Raw genomic sequence first — 17,217 nt, 5'->3', positions numbered from 1 at the left:
AACTAATTCTGGTTGGGGAGAGGAAACATTCTGCTTGGAGGAGGTAATATTTGAGCTAACCCTGAGGAATTTTAATAGACAGAAAATTAGGGTGGGTTAGAACATAAGCACAGTGCCTGGCATATATTAAAAGCTCAATAAATGTTTGCTGAATGAACAATTTTTTAGATAGTCTCTCTGATCAGTTCTGTGTTTAGGGGAAGATAAATCTGGCAATGGGATGATGGGGATCGAACCCACAACCTTGGTTTATCAGGACAATGCTGTAACCAACTGAGCTACCCAGCCAGGACAGAGAGCAGGGGGCCTTTAGAAAGGGAGGCCGGCTGGTGGATTCTAGTAAGAATCATGACTAGAGGGAATGAAAGGCTGATTTAGCACAGTGGTTGTGCTCATGGAAAGGACACTGCTGGGAGAAACACCACAGAAAGTAGAGTTGATTGGATTCTCAGAGTAAGAGAGAGGGAGGAATTGGAGATGACTTTGGGATTTCAAGTCTGGGTGACTTCAAGGGTGATGATACCATTAACAGAGATAGGGAACACAGGAAGGGAAGCAGATTAAGGGGAAGATGAGGAGTTTGAAGCTAGTATTGTTCCTCCATTTCCAGAATCTACTTCTAAGTCAGACCTCCTCACCAGTCTCAACAGGGACCCAGCTCAGCCAGTAGCTAAGGATTAATACTCTGGTTTGGATTAGATCAGAGGAAAGACAGTTATATATGTGCCCACAGGAGTCAAGACTGTATTTTCCATCCAGCCAAGACAGTAGAGCTTTGACAGTGGATTCAGGGTGGCTGAGCCAAAGAAGGAGCATGGCATAGGGTGGGGAAGAGGTTCAGACCCTCCACCATATAGGATAAAATGATTTCAATGAGAAGGCAGTTGGGAATGGTAGTGGTGGTGGTAATAAGATCCTTACCAGGATCTAGGTGGTCTAAGGATTCTTGAGTTTGTGACAATACTGTAAATCCAGTCCACTTAACACCACTTCACAGCCGGGTGGTGTTACACCTACAGATTAGATCAACACCCAATCTCCCAGAAGATTTAGCCTGTGTCACAGCACACTTTTGCCACACCCTCTGTAAAGCCCTGGTTTCTAAGGTTCTTTCCACCGGAAGCTATGACAAAAGGAAATGTATGGGTGGGGAGGGGTAGTGGGTGAGGGGCCCAGGTTCCTGACACAGTACACCCAAGGAACGAAGAGCAAGAGTGCCATGTTGAAGCGACCATTGCCACTCAGATTCCTCTTATTCCTGCAGCTGCCTCTGTTGGGGATGGGACTGAACCCAAGAGTCCTCACGACCACTGGGAATGAAGACATCACAGCTGGTGGGAAACCTGGGACTGGAAGGGGTTGGTGAGACCGGAGGCTGTGGGAAGGGGCCATACAGAAATCTGGAACCTGCCACTGGACATAACAAGGATGCAGGCAGAATTTAAGAGCACTGTGGGGAGGGGAGGGGAAGGGTTCCCTGCCTCACGGTGTTTCTTCTTCTGACCATCATTTCTTCTCTTCCCCTCTCCCACTTCATTTTCTCCCCAACCTAGAGGTTCAGTGTTTTGTATTCAATGTCGAGTATATAAATTGCACTTGGAACAGCAGCTCTGAGCCTCAGCCCACCAACCTGACTCTGCACTATTGGTATGAGAAAGAAAGAGGGGATAGCACAGGGGAGGAAGAGGAGGTGGGCTAGATGTGAGAGACTGCATGGGAACCAAAAAGAGGGTGGCCAGCATTCCAGGCTCCCCACTATTTTCTCATGGGGTAAGTCATAAGTCAGTTCAGGGAGGAGGCTGGGCTGTGGATGTCTGTAGTACCCAAGTTTACCCCACCATTCCTCTTCCTTCCAACCATTCTCTAGGTATAAGAACTCTGGTCATAATATCCAGGAATGTGGCCACTATCTATACTCTTCAGAGATCACTTCTGGCTGTTGGTTGGGAAAAGAGGAAATCAATCTCTACCAAACATTCTTTGTCCAGCTCCAGGACCCACAGGAACCTAGGAGGAAGACCAAAAAGGAGCTAAGACTGCAGGATCTGGGTAATCTGGAAATGGCTCAAGAGTCCAGGGATATTGTGGGGCATTGGAGTATATGGAGTGGTGTTCTTTAGTGGTGTTCTTTCACCATAAAGATACCTGCTCAGAAAGGAAGAGGTGAGGGTTTGGGATGGGAAAGGGAGGAGGGATCGGTAGCACTACCTTCAGGATCCTGACTTGTCTAGGCCAGGGGAATGACCACACTCACACACATATCTCCAGTGATTCCCTGGGCTCCGAAGAACCTCACACTTCACAACCTGAGTGAATCCCAGATAGAACTGAGGTGGAGCAACACATACTTGGACCACTGTTTGGAGCACCTGGTGCAGTACAGGAGTGACCGGGACCACAGCTGGACTGTGAGTGACTGGGGATATGAACGTAGCAGCTAAGACCAAGCAAGTGGGGATAGACTCAGTCAACCAAACAGGAGGGCTTGATCTCCTGTTCTTGCTTTCCAGTGCCTCTGCCCTCCTCCAAATCCTTTCCCTATCATCACCAGTGAGTTGTCATTAGGGTTTCCCTAGCTGTACTCTTCACAGTACCAGACAGACAAGTAAACCAAAGGAAGCCTTTAAGGGGATCTGGAGAGAGGCATTAGATTATAGTCAGTGAAGGGGGCAGTGTAGCTTGAATAGTCAAGAGAGGAGAGAGGGACTGGGAAGAACCAGAAGATGACAGGGGGGAGGGGCAGCAGTTTTAAAAAATATATGTTTTTATTGGGGTTTTTTAGAGAGAGAGGAAGGGAGAGGGATAGAGAGATAGAAACATCCATTGGCCGAAACCGGTTTGGCTCAGTGGATAGAGCGTCGGCCTGCGGACTGAAAGGTCCCAGGTTCGATTCCGGTCAAGGGCATGTACCTTGGTTGCAGGCACATCCCCAGTAGGGGTTGTGCAAGAGGCAGCTGATCGATGTTTCTCTATCATCGATGTTTCTAACTCTCTATCCCTCTCTCTTCCTCTCTGTGAAAAATCAATAAAATATATTAAAAAAAAAAAAGAAAGAAACATCCATTGGCTGCCTCTTGCATGCTCCCTACTGGAGTTTGAGCCTGCAACCAGGGCATGTGCCCTGACCAGGAATCGAACCCGTGACCTCTTGGTTCATAGGTTGACACTTAACCACTGAGCCACACCAGCTGGGAGAGGGTAGCAGTTTTAATTTTCCTTTCTTTTATAGACACCCATCTTACTCTCACCCTCTTTCTCCCCAAGGAACAATCAGTGGACCAAAGACGTAGCTTCTCCTTGCCTAGTGTGGATGGGCAGAAACTCTACACATTTCGTGTTCGGAGTCGCCATAACCCACTCTGTGGAAGTGCTCAGCATTGGAGTGAATGGAGCCACCCGATCCACTGGGGCAGTCATACTTCAAAGGGTAAAATGGACCTAATGTCTTACCCTGACCCATGAGTCCAGCACCCCAATCTTTCTAGCACCACTGTCTTTTGCTCTACCTCCCTATCTGTAAGCTCCCAAATTTGGTGGCCCATCTCCCCTCACTGTTCAACTCCAACCCCCAAGAAGCAGGGTTTTTCTGTGTAGGGTTGGGTGGATGTGCTGTTAGACTAGAGGGATGGATTGAGAAGGAGGCCAAGGAGTGCTCAAGGGGAGATAGAATGTATAAACTATCTCCACAGCATTCCCAGGAAGGCTGCATAGTGAAGATGGCTTTGGAACCAGCCAAATCTTGGGTTTAAACCTGCCTCTGCCACTTACTGCCTCTTTGATCTCGAGCACATCACTAACCTCTTCGATTGCCTTTCCTTGTCTATAAAATGGAGATACTAATTGCCCACCCCCCTCTCAGAAGTTGTGAGGATTAATTATACAGAAAGTGTCTAGCACAGTGCCTGGCGCCTAGTTGGGGCTCCATCAATGTTGTCATGTTGTAGGGGCATGACAAGTATTAGGGCCCTTTTCCTCTCCTCTTCTCCATAGAATCCATAGAGTCCCCATCATTGTTTGCACTGGAAGCCGTGCTCATCCCCCTTGGTTCCATGGGATTGATTATTAGCCTCATCTGCGTGTACTGCTGGCTGGAACGGTGAGACTTCTGGAATCCCAGAAAAAAGAGGTGGGGGTGGCTGGGAATAGTAGAAGAGGCTTATTACAAGGTCTATAGAAGAAGAAGGCAGGACAATAAGGAATGAGGGGTCACCCAAGTGGGCATGGTGATGGAAGAAAGCTGCAGGCACAGAGAACAGAGAATCTCTTTATTCTATATGGCAGAATTGGGAGAAAAGGGCAATAAAAGAGCATCACCAATATGTTCCTGCTCCCTCTTTCTCCCCCTACCCCAGGACCATGCCCCGAATTCCTACCCTCAAGAGCCTAGAGGATCTGGTTACAGAATACCACGGGAATTTTTCGGTGAGAACATGGTCATAGGCAGACTGCAGTCTGTCAACTGCCCACTTCCTGCAGCAAGACAAAGTATGGAGGGCAGAGGGGAGGAGGGGGGCCTTGCACTAACTGTCAGGATGTGGCCAACCAATTGGGGGATGGGGCAGATGGAGAGAGACACACAGAAGAACTGATTATAGATTGGTTGAGGCGTATGGAAACGGTGGTATTGGGAGCCCAGGAGTCTGTGTGTCCCTTCCTTAATCATAGTGGTGCAGAAGTGAGAGTTCCCTTGGCACAGAGCTTGGGTCTTTTACTTCCTGCTCCTAATTGACCCCTGACCTGGAGATATCTGTCTTTAGGCCTGGAGTGGTGTGTCTAAGGGACTGGCGGAGAGCCTGCAGCCAGACTACAGCGAAAGGCTCTGCCACGTCAGTGAGATTCCCCCAAAAGGTGTTGCTCTAGGGGAAGGGCCTGGGGGCTCCCCCTGCAGCCACCATAGCCCCTTCTGGGCTCCCCCATGTTACACCCTGAAACCTGAAACCTGAGCCCTGATACCCTGACAGAACCCCAGGGTCCTGTAGCCCTAAATTGTACTAACTTCCCCTCATCCAACCAGCCTGGGCCCAATGCTCCCCCTGCCCCAACTGTGGCTGATTTTGAATTGTGTGCCCCTATAACTGCCCCCTCATTTAATATCTCCTCTTTAAGAATTGTCCCATTGCCCAACCAGTGTGGCTCAGTGGTTGAGCTTCGACCTATGACCCAGGAGATCAAGGTTCGATTCTGGTCAGGGCACAAGTCGGATTGTGGGCTGGATCCCCAGTAGGGGGCATGCAGTAGGCAGCCGATCAATTATTCTTTCTCAATATTGATGTTTTTATCCCTCTCTCCCATCCTCTCTGAAATCAATTAAAAATATATTTAAAAAGGAATTGTCCATTTGCCCTGTACATGTTTGTCATTTCCCTCGATCCAGAATTCCTCTTCCTAGAATTCTTTCTCCCTCCCTCCGAACCTCCTTCTTTCCATCTACCCTTCAGTTGTTCCCAAATCAATGATAAATAAAGTTTCTGTTGATAATCATCAAGACTGTGTTGTTGGGGCAGGGAGCAGGGGAAATGTGAGGTATAGTAAGGATGGGGACATAGTGCTGATGGTAGGGAAAATGAGTAGTAGACTCCTGATGTGGAAGCAGTTGTACCACAAATTAACTAGAAAAAGTACTTTTCCAGAAACTTAACTTTTCTCTAAGGTATCCTTCTGGGGTCCAGTTTAGAGTTAGATTTACCATGTTGCCTCCATTCCCAACAAATCTACAGACCTCACCCAGGTTCTTCTCCCCTTATCCTTACTCCACCTTCTGCCACACACACCACTTCTGACCTCATAATCCCTCAACTGCAGCCTCAAGCCCCACCCTTCAGGCCCCACCCCTAGCGATGTTGGTTATCCACAACTACCAATAGCTCTCTCCTGACTGCCAGTTTTGGGCTTCCTCAGGCAATGTAATCCATCTGCCTCTCCAGTCCCCTATCCCCTATCCCCTATCCCCTATCCCCTGTCCCCTGTCCCTATGGATCCCCCAAGGCCTCCAGAACACCCTCCATCTTCATGACTCATCAGGCCTCGCTCTGAAGAGTGAGCTCTTGAGAGTATGTTCATCTACATCAAACATGGAGGTGAGGGGCATCATGGAGCTGGAGTCTGTGTGTAGGGCTGGGAAGGTTTGAGGGCAGTGGAGATCACAGAGACATAACCAGAGAAGGGTCACATGCCCCATCCCATCTCTTCTTAGATAATCAGCATTTTATTGCCAATATCAATTGTGCTGTCCACCGGTTGCTGCATTACACCCGCAGTAAAGTGGGGTTGGCTAAAACAGGTGAGGAGTTTGGGAAGGGGTCTAATGGCCAAGGGTCAGAAGTAGTAGTCATCTCTGGCCTCCAAGTCCTCCTTCTGGCAAGAAGAGAGCTCCTTGAATCCTTACAGCTTCCTCCAGCCCATTTTGGATGGGATCATTGGCCCCTTTTGCCCTTATTCTACTTCCTGAGCTGCCCCAATTACCCCTCTGGCCTCCCTCCAGAAACCATTGATTTGTGTGATGAAACGGGAACAATGAAGTTGTTTTTCCTGATGAAGATCCCTGGAGACTATGCCAACAAATTCCTTACAGCTCGAAACACCTACTACATTTGTAAGGTGGCACGTGGGACACCAGGTAGAGGCTTGGGAGCATTCCCCAGAGATAGAACAAGGCCCTCAGGATGGATTGTAGAACTTGTCCTTAAAATAGGATGCCCTCATCCAGATCCAATTGACTATCTCTAATCAGCCTAGGACGGGCATTGCCTGTGACAATAGGTTAGGTTCACATATACCATACCCCCCCACCTTATCCTAGGGATGGATCTGACAGGAGGAAATAAGGTAAACCAGCTCAAGATAGTGTTGAGTGTTAGGGTCCTATAATCTTGGGCTTTGGAAGGGTGGAGACTGGGTAACAGAGGCTGGGGATAGCACACTGCTGTATTCACAGGAACCCAACTTGCGAATGCCTACCTAGCTTTTGTGCCCCTCCTGAAGAATCCAGAACACACACTACTTGGTAAGAAGCATGATGAAGAAAGGAGGAACTTGGAGAGTACTGCACATAGCTGGTGATGGAGAATATAGGGTGGGACTGGTGTCATGCAGCAAGTAGGATCACAGTATCCTAGGAAAAGGGGAATAGGGTCTAGGTCCACTTTAGAAGGGATGCTAAGCTCAAACCAGGTGGAGTGTGCATGTGTTATTCACCCTTCTCCCCATTTCTCAGCCATCTCCTCAGTATATCTCCCTATCATCACCCTTCATTTCTTTCTCTTCATCCTTTTCTCTTGAAGCTTAGGCACCTTCAGATCACTCTTCAGACTAACTTTAGGCTGGGTTGCTCCAAATGATCATTTGAATGATGGGAGGGATGGGATGGGTAGGTAAGGTCTCTAGTCCTCAGAGGTAGGGGTGCCTTTTCCTGGTTTCTAGATGCCTTGCGCACACAATGTGACATGCTGGAGAAGAGCAGACTGAAAATGCTTAGACTCCAAGAAGCCAAGAAAGCCGTTAAAATTGATTCTTCTGTGAACCTTCCAGTAAGACTCCCCAAATCTGGTCTGTTCCAGCACCCCCCTATCCCCACCAGCCAACAAGGCTCCTCCACCATGGCCCTCTGGGATAAATTTCTTTTTTTAAAAAAAATATATTTTTATTTATTTCAGAGAGGAAGGGAGAAGGAGAAGGAGAGGGAGAGGGAGAGGGAGAGGGAGAGGGAGAGGGAGGGAGGGAGGGAGGGAGAGAGAGAGAGAGAGAGAGAGAGAGAGAGAGAGAGAGAGAGAGAGAACATCAATGATGAGAATCATTGATTGGCTGCCTCCTGCACCTGCACGCCCCTGAGCCAAACCAGTTAGGGCTAAATTTCCTTTCCAAATCCAACATCCATGCCCAAGACCTGCCTTCCACCTCTTTTGTCCTGCCCATGGCCCTATTTTGTACAAAATTTCCTTTCATGAACTGAACTTCTTTTTCTGACTGACCCTTTCCCTTTCCAGTCCAAATCAGGTGACGACAAGAGTCGCAAGCTCCCTCGAAAGGGTCCATTCCAAAAGACCAAGGCAGGCTTTCTCAGTAAGAAGGGAAAACAGACTAAAAAAATAAAGTGATCAAGTGAGAGCAGAAACACTAGGTATGAAATTACTGGAATTTAATGTGAGGTTCCTTTTTTAAGAGACTCCTCCCAGTACCTGCAGGGAGGCTTAAGTATGCCCCAGGCAGCATGGAGGCTCTGAGGGTGAGCAGGAGGGCTGGGGTGTACACTTGGGTGGGGGTGAGGAAAGACTTTGAAGTCTAGTCAATGAGCCTTTGAAGGACAGTGGGACAGAGAAGTGGGTGGGGTCTTTTTTCAGCCGGGACTACCAGAGGACGCCTATCACAGCCTGCTTCGGTTAGGTGGCTGATGGGCCACTTCCTTCCCCTCCCCCACCCCACCCTCTCCTCCAGCCGAAATTCCCCCACCCCCACCTCTCAGCTTCTGGACAGTCCCCAAACCATTGCTTTCCCCTCTCCCTCTCCCTTGTCTGAGGGGGGCAACAGGCAACAGAAACCAGAGCTGGTTATAGTCATTTATTGAATTTATTCATTTATTGATTTGACACACTTCCCCACTCCAATCTAGCACATGATACAATCTGGGTAAGCCAGGCGCTGACACAGGAAATGATGGGAACCCACAGCAGGGGTGGGGGAGGGAACAATGCAAAGGGGACTGGGGGAGGGGTTGCTTGGGGGCTGGGGTGGAGGAGCCCCAGATGGCCTCCCTGGCAGGTGGTAGTAAACCTGATCCACATTCCCCTCCATCCCAGCTCATTTCCCAGACCCTCAGCCAAGCTTCCCAGCTCCCGCTTCCCTGTTCCACCCCTCCTCCTGCCTGCCACCACACACACTTCCACAGAACCCCTGTAGTCAGGCAAGGGGAAGAAGGGCAGGAACAGCTGTCAGGGGCCTTGAACAGGGAGGTCTCTGTGCCTAACTTTACCACCCTAAATCCTTCCCTCCTTCTCTTCCCCCTCCCACCCCCTTCCCAGGCCACAAACTAATTCCAGGCCTTCAATGTACTCTCCCACTGTAGCACTAACCCACAGTGGGTCACGGGAGAGTGTGGCTGCATCCCAACACCACACACTCCTAGGCACAAGGTGGCAGAATGTGGGGTGGGGTGGGGGTGGGGAGCTGGCTTAGCTTTTTCCTTAGGTCAAGTCTGAGATATTTTTGCACCGACCTTGTTCTAGACCTAGTCTACATGGGAGTGATTCCCCTTGCTCAGTACTGCTTCCCACTGCTGCTCTCCTGCTGGTGTACCCCTTCCCCATGTTTCCCCCAGTAATGTCTGTAGTGTTTTCAACATGTCACTGTGACAAAGCCTTAAGAAAAAAAAAAAAAAGCATTTTTCATCACTAGCACCTTGCCACTGTTAAAAAACCTCTATATATGTGTTTATAGATCTTTAAAGTTTATATAAAGCCTTTCTGTTATCTGAAGTCTCCCAAGGGTCATTTGGCCTGGTGAGCCACTCCAGTGCTCAGACCTTGGTCCTTCCAGGTCCCAACTACTCCCCCCCGCAAAGGCCTAAAAGGCCACTGCATAAAAACCCCAGGCTCAACCTAGCCTGGACCAGCTCAGATAAGATGCTACAAAAAATCCTGCTCCCAAAGGCAGGGGTAAGGCCACTGGTGACTTCACATTTCCAACAGCATAGCCCGCCCCTGCTACAAAACCTAGGGGGTGGGAATAGGGGGAGCCAAGGATGGCTCCCAAGAAGGTGCCTTACCCCCTAATTGGCACAGTGAGAATAAACCCCCTTCTTTTCCCTCCCCCCATAGTTCCCATATGGGGCAGCTTTATCTTTATAATTTCCTCAACACCTGTGTGAGTAGACCTGACCCTAGCTCCAAAGCAGGGTCCCAAATTCCCGGTGTGGGGCCAAGGGTAAAAAGTGGATATGGGCACCCCTGGCTCCACTTCTGAAGCAGGGGACAAAGCTTCCAGAAATGGCTCAGGGATCTGTGGGAAGAAGAAATGAAGGACAAGGTAAGAGGCTCATCTGGGGCATGAGCACATTCCACCATCATGGTCCACACCAAGGTAAACAGAGACAGCCTGTCTCCCACCACTCCTGTGCTACGTGGTAGGGGGTGAGCACTGCTGAGGGGCCTGGAAGTCCCATCTAGAAACTCTGCCACTCTAATACAACATCCTCCCCCCAATTCCCCAGGAGCTCCACCTACCCCCTGTTCTAAGTCTCCCTCTCCCTTGCTCAGATTGTGGAAGTAACTCGGCACCTAGGAGTAGGCATGGGTTGTGAGCAGTACCTGGCTCGAAGTTGAAGTCCAGTCCCTCTTCTCCATCCATGAGGTCACTGATGATGTTATCCATGTCACACTCCAGGTTCTCCAGATACATATCAAGATCAAGATCCTGAGGCATTCTGGCTTGGCTTGTAGCTTCAGTAGAGGGTGTAAGCATAGGAGTCCCCAGGGTCTTGGGGATGGGAGCACCCACCATGACTGGAGGTGGTGCTATCATCGGAAGAGGGGGAATCAGGCTACTGGGGCCTGGAGCCTCTGGGGGCTTGGGACACAGGCCAACTCCTGTGGCTACCTTACTGGAGGAAGGTATGCCCCCCAACAACAGAAGTGTGGGAGCCTGCGACAAAATGGGATCTACCTGGGTCATGAGGACATTGGCAGGGGGTGGTGGTGTATCAGAGGTGAGCAGGGCCTCCAGAGACTGGGAGCTTGAGAAGCACCCTTCTCCTGCTGACAGAGGCCCCTCTGCTGGGCTGAAGAGGGAGGTGCTGTATGTGTGTAAGGGGCCCGTAACCCCAGGATGCTGCAAAGAGAAGCCAGAGAGACTACTCCGAGATAGCAGGGAATGGGAAGATGTTATATTGAGCCCATCTAAGAGCTCTAGATCTTCCTTCAGGGTGGGAGGGACACCCCCTGCATAGCTGCTGACTGAGGCTGGCATTTCCTCTCCTGCCAGCACCTCAGACTCTGGCCTCAGCGGGGAGAGCCGGGTGCTGACAGTGCTAGCATTTGAACTGCTTCGTGGACGGAAGGTGGTCCACACATCAGCTTCCTCGCGGTTTCGAGAGCAAGGGCTGCCTGACCACTTGGCAAAGTGGCCAACCGGGCTCTTTGGAGTGGCACCTTCGGGTGGAGCTGGCAGCACAACTGGTTTCTTCTTGGGTGCCTTGCTGCGGCCCCGGAGCAGCTTGCTGCTGCTATCCATGGAGGCTGCCCTGCGGCGGGGTGCCTTGCTGCTCTTGCCCCCCTCGGGGTTCAGCATCCACCAAGAGCTCTTGCCAGTAGCCTCATTGTGAACCTTGATGAACTTGCTGTGCAGGGACAGGTTGTGGCGGATCGAGTTCTAGAGAGGGCATAGGCAGCAGGAAAGGGATATGAGTGGTGTATAGGGAAGGTCAGTGGCCCACAGAACAGTCTAAAAGGATGCTGGGACACAGCTGCACACGGAGACTCAAAGCTAGTCAAATACAGGGGGAGAACAGGCAAAGATAGGGGTGGGGGTTGGGGAGGAGACCACACACAGTTCCCACCCAGAAGACAAGCTGCTCAGCCTCAGCTCCAGACTTCTCTGCACAGGGGCACCAGAGACAAGCTGATTAACAACCTACTGCAGAGGGAAGGGCACCCACCCTAGAAAAGCTCAGAGCATTAAACTCCTCTCAGGTCTCTGGGGGGGGGGGGGCTGTCTGGGGCTGGAGGAAACCAGGGAGAGACAGTCCTGGTTCAGCAAGAACTAGGCTCAGATGGGAAAGAGCATTCCACAGCTCCACCCCTTTCCTTGAGTGCAGGCTTGGGTGGAGTTTACAGGATAGTGGCGCAACATCAGCCCAGGACTGACCCACCCTGTCCTGAGCCAGTTCTCTCAGCAGGCTAAGGGGCTGGAATCTCAGCACAGCTGGCGCTCCACTCCCCACGGGGGCATTTGGGCCCCAGCTCTCCAGAGGATTTGAAGATTCCTTGTTTCTGATTTCTCCCAATTCACAGACACACACCCTCAACTACATCTGAGCCATGCTTCTCACTGTACTTCAAATACATAAGGTACACTCCTCTCTCCTTCCCTCCTTGTCCTGGGAAAGAGCTCCCCTCTAAATTCTACTGGTTCATCCAGTCCAAGCCTAAGTCTCCTCTCTTTTATAAAGTGGCTGCTAGACTTCTGCTGCCCAATTTCTTGCAGAGTATTTTTAATCTCTTCCATACAATTTTAACCAATTGTGTTCTTCACAGTTTCACAGAATTAGTCTCATAAAGTGTAAGCGCCCAGGACACAGATCATGTCATCTAGTCAGGCAGCACCCCCCAGTAGTGCTCCTCCCCCTCAGTGCCAAGCTCCCAGTACATACTCAGCCTCCTGGTACAGAATCAATTATTTCTTGCCTGATCAGTGGGTGGCCCCAGGTGATGGCGAAGCTCCCCTTAAGGCTCTGTTGGTTGTTGAGTGCCTTGGTTATTAGAAGCTACATGCTCTCCCTTTCTCTCTCTCTCTCTGCTGATATTCTGCTAGAGATAAGGTTTTTTCCCCCAGGGGCCCAGGGAATGGAGATTGGCAGATTCTTGAGCCCCTAGAGCAGCTTATTTCTACTGGTTGCTCCAGGTTGGTAAGCCATCCTTTTGTGCTCCCCCAACCTCCCTTCTCTTTCCTACCTCTTTCCCCCAACTTCTCCTCAGGAATTTGTGTATTAAGATCTCCAACCTTAGGGGGATTTGACCTCCCACATGAAGCTCTTCAGTATTTAGAAACTCAGAAGAAGCCCAGAAGGGATTGGAGCAACTAGGAGGCTGAGACTAGTGAGAAATCACTTCATGTGTTTCAGACTGCTCTAGATAAGGAGACCCTTTGCCTGGAGAAAGATGCTTACGTAGTTTCTTGTTCCAGGGCTATCCAGCTAAAGAACTTCTCGTCTCCCTGAGACCCTACAGTAATGCCATTTCAACTACTCTGGCTACGTTAACGCTCTTAGTTCCTTCCAGAAACCACACTTGTCCATCCAAACTGTGCTCTTAGTAACTGAGTGACTTGTGGCACCATGATTTCTCCTCATTTCAGCCTCTAACTCTGGGTCTACTGAGAAGGCCCTTTCCTTTCCCTATTATATACCCATGAGACCCAATTCTTCATCCCCTCTTCTTTAGGTCTTGGAACTACTAGTACATCACATTGTACAGCCGCCTACCCAGAGAGGTCAGCTCCCTAAGAGCCTATAATTCTTACCCGTTGGAAGGGGGTGACTGTTAATTGCTCCCCAAGCCACCTACACTAAGCTTTCTTGTTCTAAGTGGGTGCCGCCCCCTGGTGGGGTGGTAGTAACCTGGGCAAGTCATCAGTTAAGCCAGTTCAGGCATAAGGTCCCCTTGCAGTAGGGGTGGAGGTGGGGACTGGGGACTTGAGGCCCCAGGCTCAGTGTGATTTGGCTTTGCCATTATTGCAATGAAGAGAATTTGGCAGCATGGACTAGCAGCAAGAACATATGATTTAGAGTTAGACGTGAGTTCAAGACCTTATTCTACTGATATTAGGGAATTTCCAAATCTTTCTAAACCTTAGTTTCCTAATACGTGAAATGTGGAATCTCAGAATTTCTGTGAAGATTAGTAAAATAAAAAATTTAAAAACCACTTTGTAAACTAAAAGCCCTGTATAAGTATAAATTACAAGGATGGACTACACTCCCACAGCATAACTAATAACTCATGGTTATTTCTTCTACCCTGAAAAATGAACCTAAGGGAAAAGAAAAACAGCTGTGTAGGCTAGATCCAAGGAGGGGAGCTCTTTATTAGCTGAGGCTGTGGTGTGGCAGTCTACCCAGAACTAGTGCCAAGGGTCTCAGTCAGCTGTCCCATTTTCTGTTCTACTCAACCCCTAGAGCTACTGCAGATCTGATCCCGCAATCTCTTATACCTAAGGAAAGACTCTCTTCTTTCAACCCTCTATACTTCCTTGTATGCTGACTTTACCTTGTATAGGTGTACAAGACATTAATAGGGGTTGAAGCTCCCCGATTTTGTGATTAGAGCCCCATATTTCTCAAGACAAGTTTTCAGAGCATCTATCGAGATCTTTCCTCACAGTTTCTTCATGGAAAGCCAAAGGAATGGCTGATCTTGTGCTCTAAAGTCACAGCCCTGTCTCTCTTTTTTTCTTCATGAATCAACCCCCCCCCCACACACACACAACTTGGATAGCCCCTTACTAGGGGGAATTGATTGGCATTATCAGGTAAACTGAGACAGGTAGCAGTTCACAGTCCTTTTTTTCTTAGTGCTTAAGGTCAGCTACCTTACCCCATGAATACCACCCTTTTTACCTTTTGCCAACTTCACTCCTTCTTCTTGGGTAGAGGAGTTCTAGAACAGAACCTCTACACTGAGGTATTGGGAGGCAAGCAGGGGATCCAAGTAATCCCACAGGAATGGGAGAAAAGGTGTTGGGTTGGGAGGTGGGGACAGAGGGAAGGCTAGGTTTATGTGGAGAACCCACACAGCTCCTGCAGTACATAGGATAAAGACTTCTCTGTGGGAATAAATAAGTGTTTGGGGCAGCCCAAGCCAACACTTGTGCTGGGAGTGTTGAACAGTGAGCAGTGAGCAGAGAATTCAATTTTCTCCAGGGCAAAGACAGTGTCTTATTCATTTGTGATCCTTCAGCATCAAGCACTGATCATGCATATACTATGTCCTAAGTAAATGTTTGTCTAATTTACTACTGAAGATGGATCTCTGGGGTGGGGATGAGTAAAGGGGGTCCCAGAATAGCAGCAAGGAGGTAGGGGGCCCAGGGGCAGATGGTATTGGGAGGGAGGTAAGGGGATCAGAGTTACCTTCCATCCTGCTGAGCTGTTGCTGTCACCCTTGTCCTTGAAGTAGGGCACAGTGCGGACCATCCACTCATAGATCTGGGCGAGTGTCAGTCGCTTCTCCGGGGCACTTTCAATGGCCTGGCTGATGAGCTCTGCATATGACTGGTTTCCCCAGGCATTCCGGCGGGAGCCTCCCTTCCGAGGACCTGTGACAGCCCCCAGGATCCCGGGCTGGGGGCCCCCTGCCGGCTCTGGGAGCCGGGAGGGCAACAGGATTGGCTCTGTGGGCCCCTCCGTGTGTACCTTCTCTCCCAGACCTGGATCCACCTCGGGCGGCTCCGACGGCTGAGTAGCAAGCTCTGGTCGGGGAAGGGGCCAGGTGCAGGAGCGGGGACGGCTCTGGGGTTCGAAGTCGGGATCGAGGTCTATGATCGCGGCAGCCTCTGTGGCTGAATTCTCATTCTCTGGATCCATACGTGGAGCTGGACCTCTGTTGCTCAGCGTTCAGAGGAGCCTGCCACAGTCCCTCACGATGCCTCCCCCCAGGGGGGGAGCACCCAGGGCCAGGAGGCACATTCCTGCCAGTCCTCAGAAAGTCTCGAACTCCCCCCTCCTCGCCCCCGGACCCTAGCTCCCCAAGCTGTCCCTTCCACACAACTCTGATTCTCTTCACGACTACAGCCTGCAGTCTCGGGGCTCTTTCCGAGACACCACCTGTAATCTCCGCCTAGCGAACACTTTTTCTCAAATCTCTCTCAGCTTCCTGGTCTTTTAAACCTGAGGCACCGTAGCCCCTCACACGTTGCGCTCCCATCAGCGAACGTCTCCTTAGCTGCAGTTCCCACCCCCTTTTAAGTTGCTGCCCACCCCCACCCCCCCCACACGCGCACACTCCTCCCAAATTTTCTCCACCCTGATCACTGCCTCCCCCCGCCCCGCTCCCGCGTCACTTGCCCCTCCCCGGACTCTCCCTCCACTCTCTCTTCCCTTCCCTCCACTCTTAAGAGGGTCTACGTCCCCCTCGGCCCCAGCCTCTCTAATTCCAGAACCAATTCCCCTCCCAACCCTCCCACCCCCCCGCCCCCCGGGTTTCCCTTTTGTTTTGCTCCGAGCTGCAGCCCCAGCCTGACGTCTCTGTTTACCACTCGCCGGAGCAGCCATCTGCGCATGCACCTAGAGAGCCAGTTGGGAAACCGAGTTCTTCAGTAGTGCCACCCTGCACTGACTTGAGGACTGCATTTCCCGTCCTGCCTCGCGGCCAGGAGCCCATAAGGGTGGCAGTAGAGCGGCGTGGCAGGATAGCTGGAAGTGGGACCTTATGGAAGGTGGTTGCGGACTCTTTTTCTTTTCTAGAAAAAAAAATTCCTTTTTTTACCCCCTTTCCACCCCTTTCCTTGTGATTCGGGGTCACCTAGGTGGCCATGTTGAGAGATGCTAGACTTTTCCTTCTTTCAGTTAAGAAAGGGCAAAAGGAAAAAATGCTAAGAAAGAGGCAGAAAACCGAGAAGCAAGAAGCTAAGAACGGACTAGGAAACAGATGTTAACGCCTGTTGGGGAATTGGGTGACGGGCTTAACCAAAAGGTTAGCTGATGATAATGTCTCCCCTATCCCTCCTAATCCCCCTTACTCACTTTATACTGACAGTATGGTCGCTGACCAGTTTTCTCCATTGGCTCTTCTGGCCTCCCCGTTAAATGTTGATATCCTCCAGGTTCCCATTTTTTGGCGGCTTCGCTTCTCAATCCAACAGGTCCCAAAATGAACTCATTTATCTGTTTCTGCACCTATACTCCTATACCCTGGCTACCCTTATCTCTAAATCTGGTTAATGGGTATCGTCATAGTAGAAAAATATTTGTGTGAAACGTAGTGTGATAAACACCTGTGTGATGTTTTGAACATTTCTGGAAAAACATTGTGAAGTAACTTAGAAGAGTGTACCCCATAGATAAGGACTTGGTTTGAACTTACTTTGGTCGAAAACATGTTTTTAAGTGCATACCTGTGGCACATTGATAGAAACTTGTTTTGCACCCTAATTGATAAGCACCTGGACTGCTGTGGGTAAACAACCTGGCTATATAACGGGGACCCAAACCAGAGATGATGAATCGATGAATCGACTGACGATCTGCACTCGCTCTGCATCCTGTTCCATGCCAAACCACGGCTAATAACCTGTCAGGAAAGAGTCCGGGAGATCTCCAGTGGTAAAAGCCGGGGAAACCCATTCCTGACCTGATTTTTGCCAGCCACCAGATGGCGCCGCAGCTACCTTCAGAGGAAGCCACGCTTTGGGGACCCCCATTAGGCCTGTACCCACGGCACCAGGAATTTGTGTGAGCAATAAAATGCTGTGTGATTTGCAACTGCATATATTTGTTTGGCGTAATTCCTCCGG

General features: G+C 50.1%; 3 protein-coding genes across 3 annotated transcripts; 2 read left to right on the top strand and 1 right to left on the bottom strand.

Moving 5' to 3' along the window:
- Positions 1-1,219: 1,219 nt before the first annotated feature.
- On the top strand, positions 1,220-5,278 carry IL2RG (interleukin 2 receptor subunit gamma; the record flags this gene model as incomplete). Its single annotated transcript, XM_079765197.1, has 8 exons — positions 1,220-1,334; positions 1,554-1,647; positions 1,868-2,049; positions 2,269-2,408; positions 3,265-3,427; positions 3,991-4,096; positions 4,353-4,422; positions 4,758-5,278. 8 exons carry the CDS (start codon positions 1,220-1,222, stop codon positions 4,941-4,943), a joined length of 1,056 nt encoding a protein of 351 aa, XP_079621323.1. The 3' UTR covers positions 4,944-5,278.
- Positions 5,279-6,052: 774 nt separating this feature from the next.
- On the top strand, positions 6,053-7,996 carry LOC307095300 (uncharacterized protein CXorf65 homolog; the record flags this gene model as incomplete). The annotated part of the gene is made up of 6 exons (XM_079764540.1): positions 6,053-6,077; positions 6,194-6,280; positions 6,482-6,616; positions 6,935-7,003; positions 7,420-7,545; positions 7,983-7,996. 6 exons carry the CDS (start codon positions 6,053-6,055, stop codon positions 7,994-7,996), a joined length of 456 nt encoding a protein of 151 aa, XP_079620666.1.
- A 1,472-nt stretch (positions 7,997-9,468) lies between these two features.
- FOXO4 (forkhead box O4) lies at positions 9,469-15,656 on the bottom strand. Its single transcript, XM_079765169.1, has 3 exons — positions 14,837-15,656; positions 10,299-11,358; positions 9,469-9,990 (listed from the first exon to the last, which is right to left on the bottom strand). The coding sequence occupies exons 1-3, from the start codon at positions 15,287-15,289 to the stop codon at positions 9,983-9,985; spliced, it is 1,521 nt and encodes a 506-aa protein (XP_079621295.1). The 5' UTR covers positions 15,290-15,656; the 3' UTR covers positions 9,469-9,982.
- Positions 15,657-17,217: the final 1,561 nt, after the last annotated feature.

This window comes from Cnephaeus nilssonii (genome assembly GCF_951640355.1).
Source record: "Cnephaeus nilssonii genome assembly, chromosome: X".
Taxonomy (NCBI): domain Eukaryota; kingdom Metazoa; phylum Chordata; class Mammalia; order Chiroptera; family Vespertilionidae; genus Cnephaeus; species Cnephaeus nilssonii.
The sequence above is the reverse complement of the archived record's forward strand: the minus strand, read 5'-3'. Positions and strand labels throughout refer to the sequence as shown.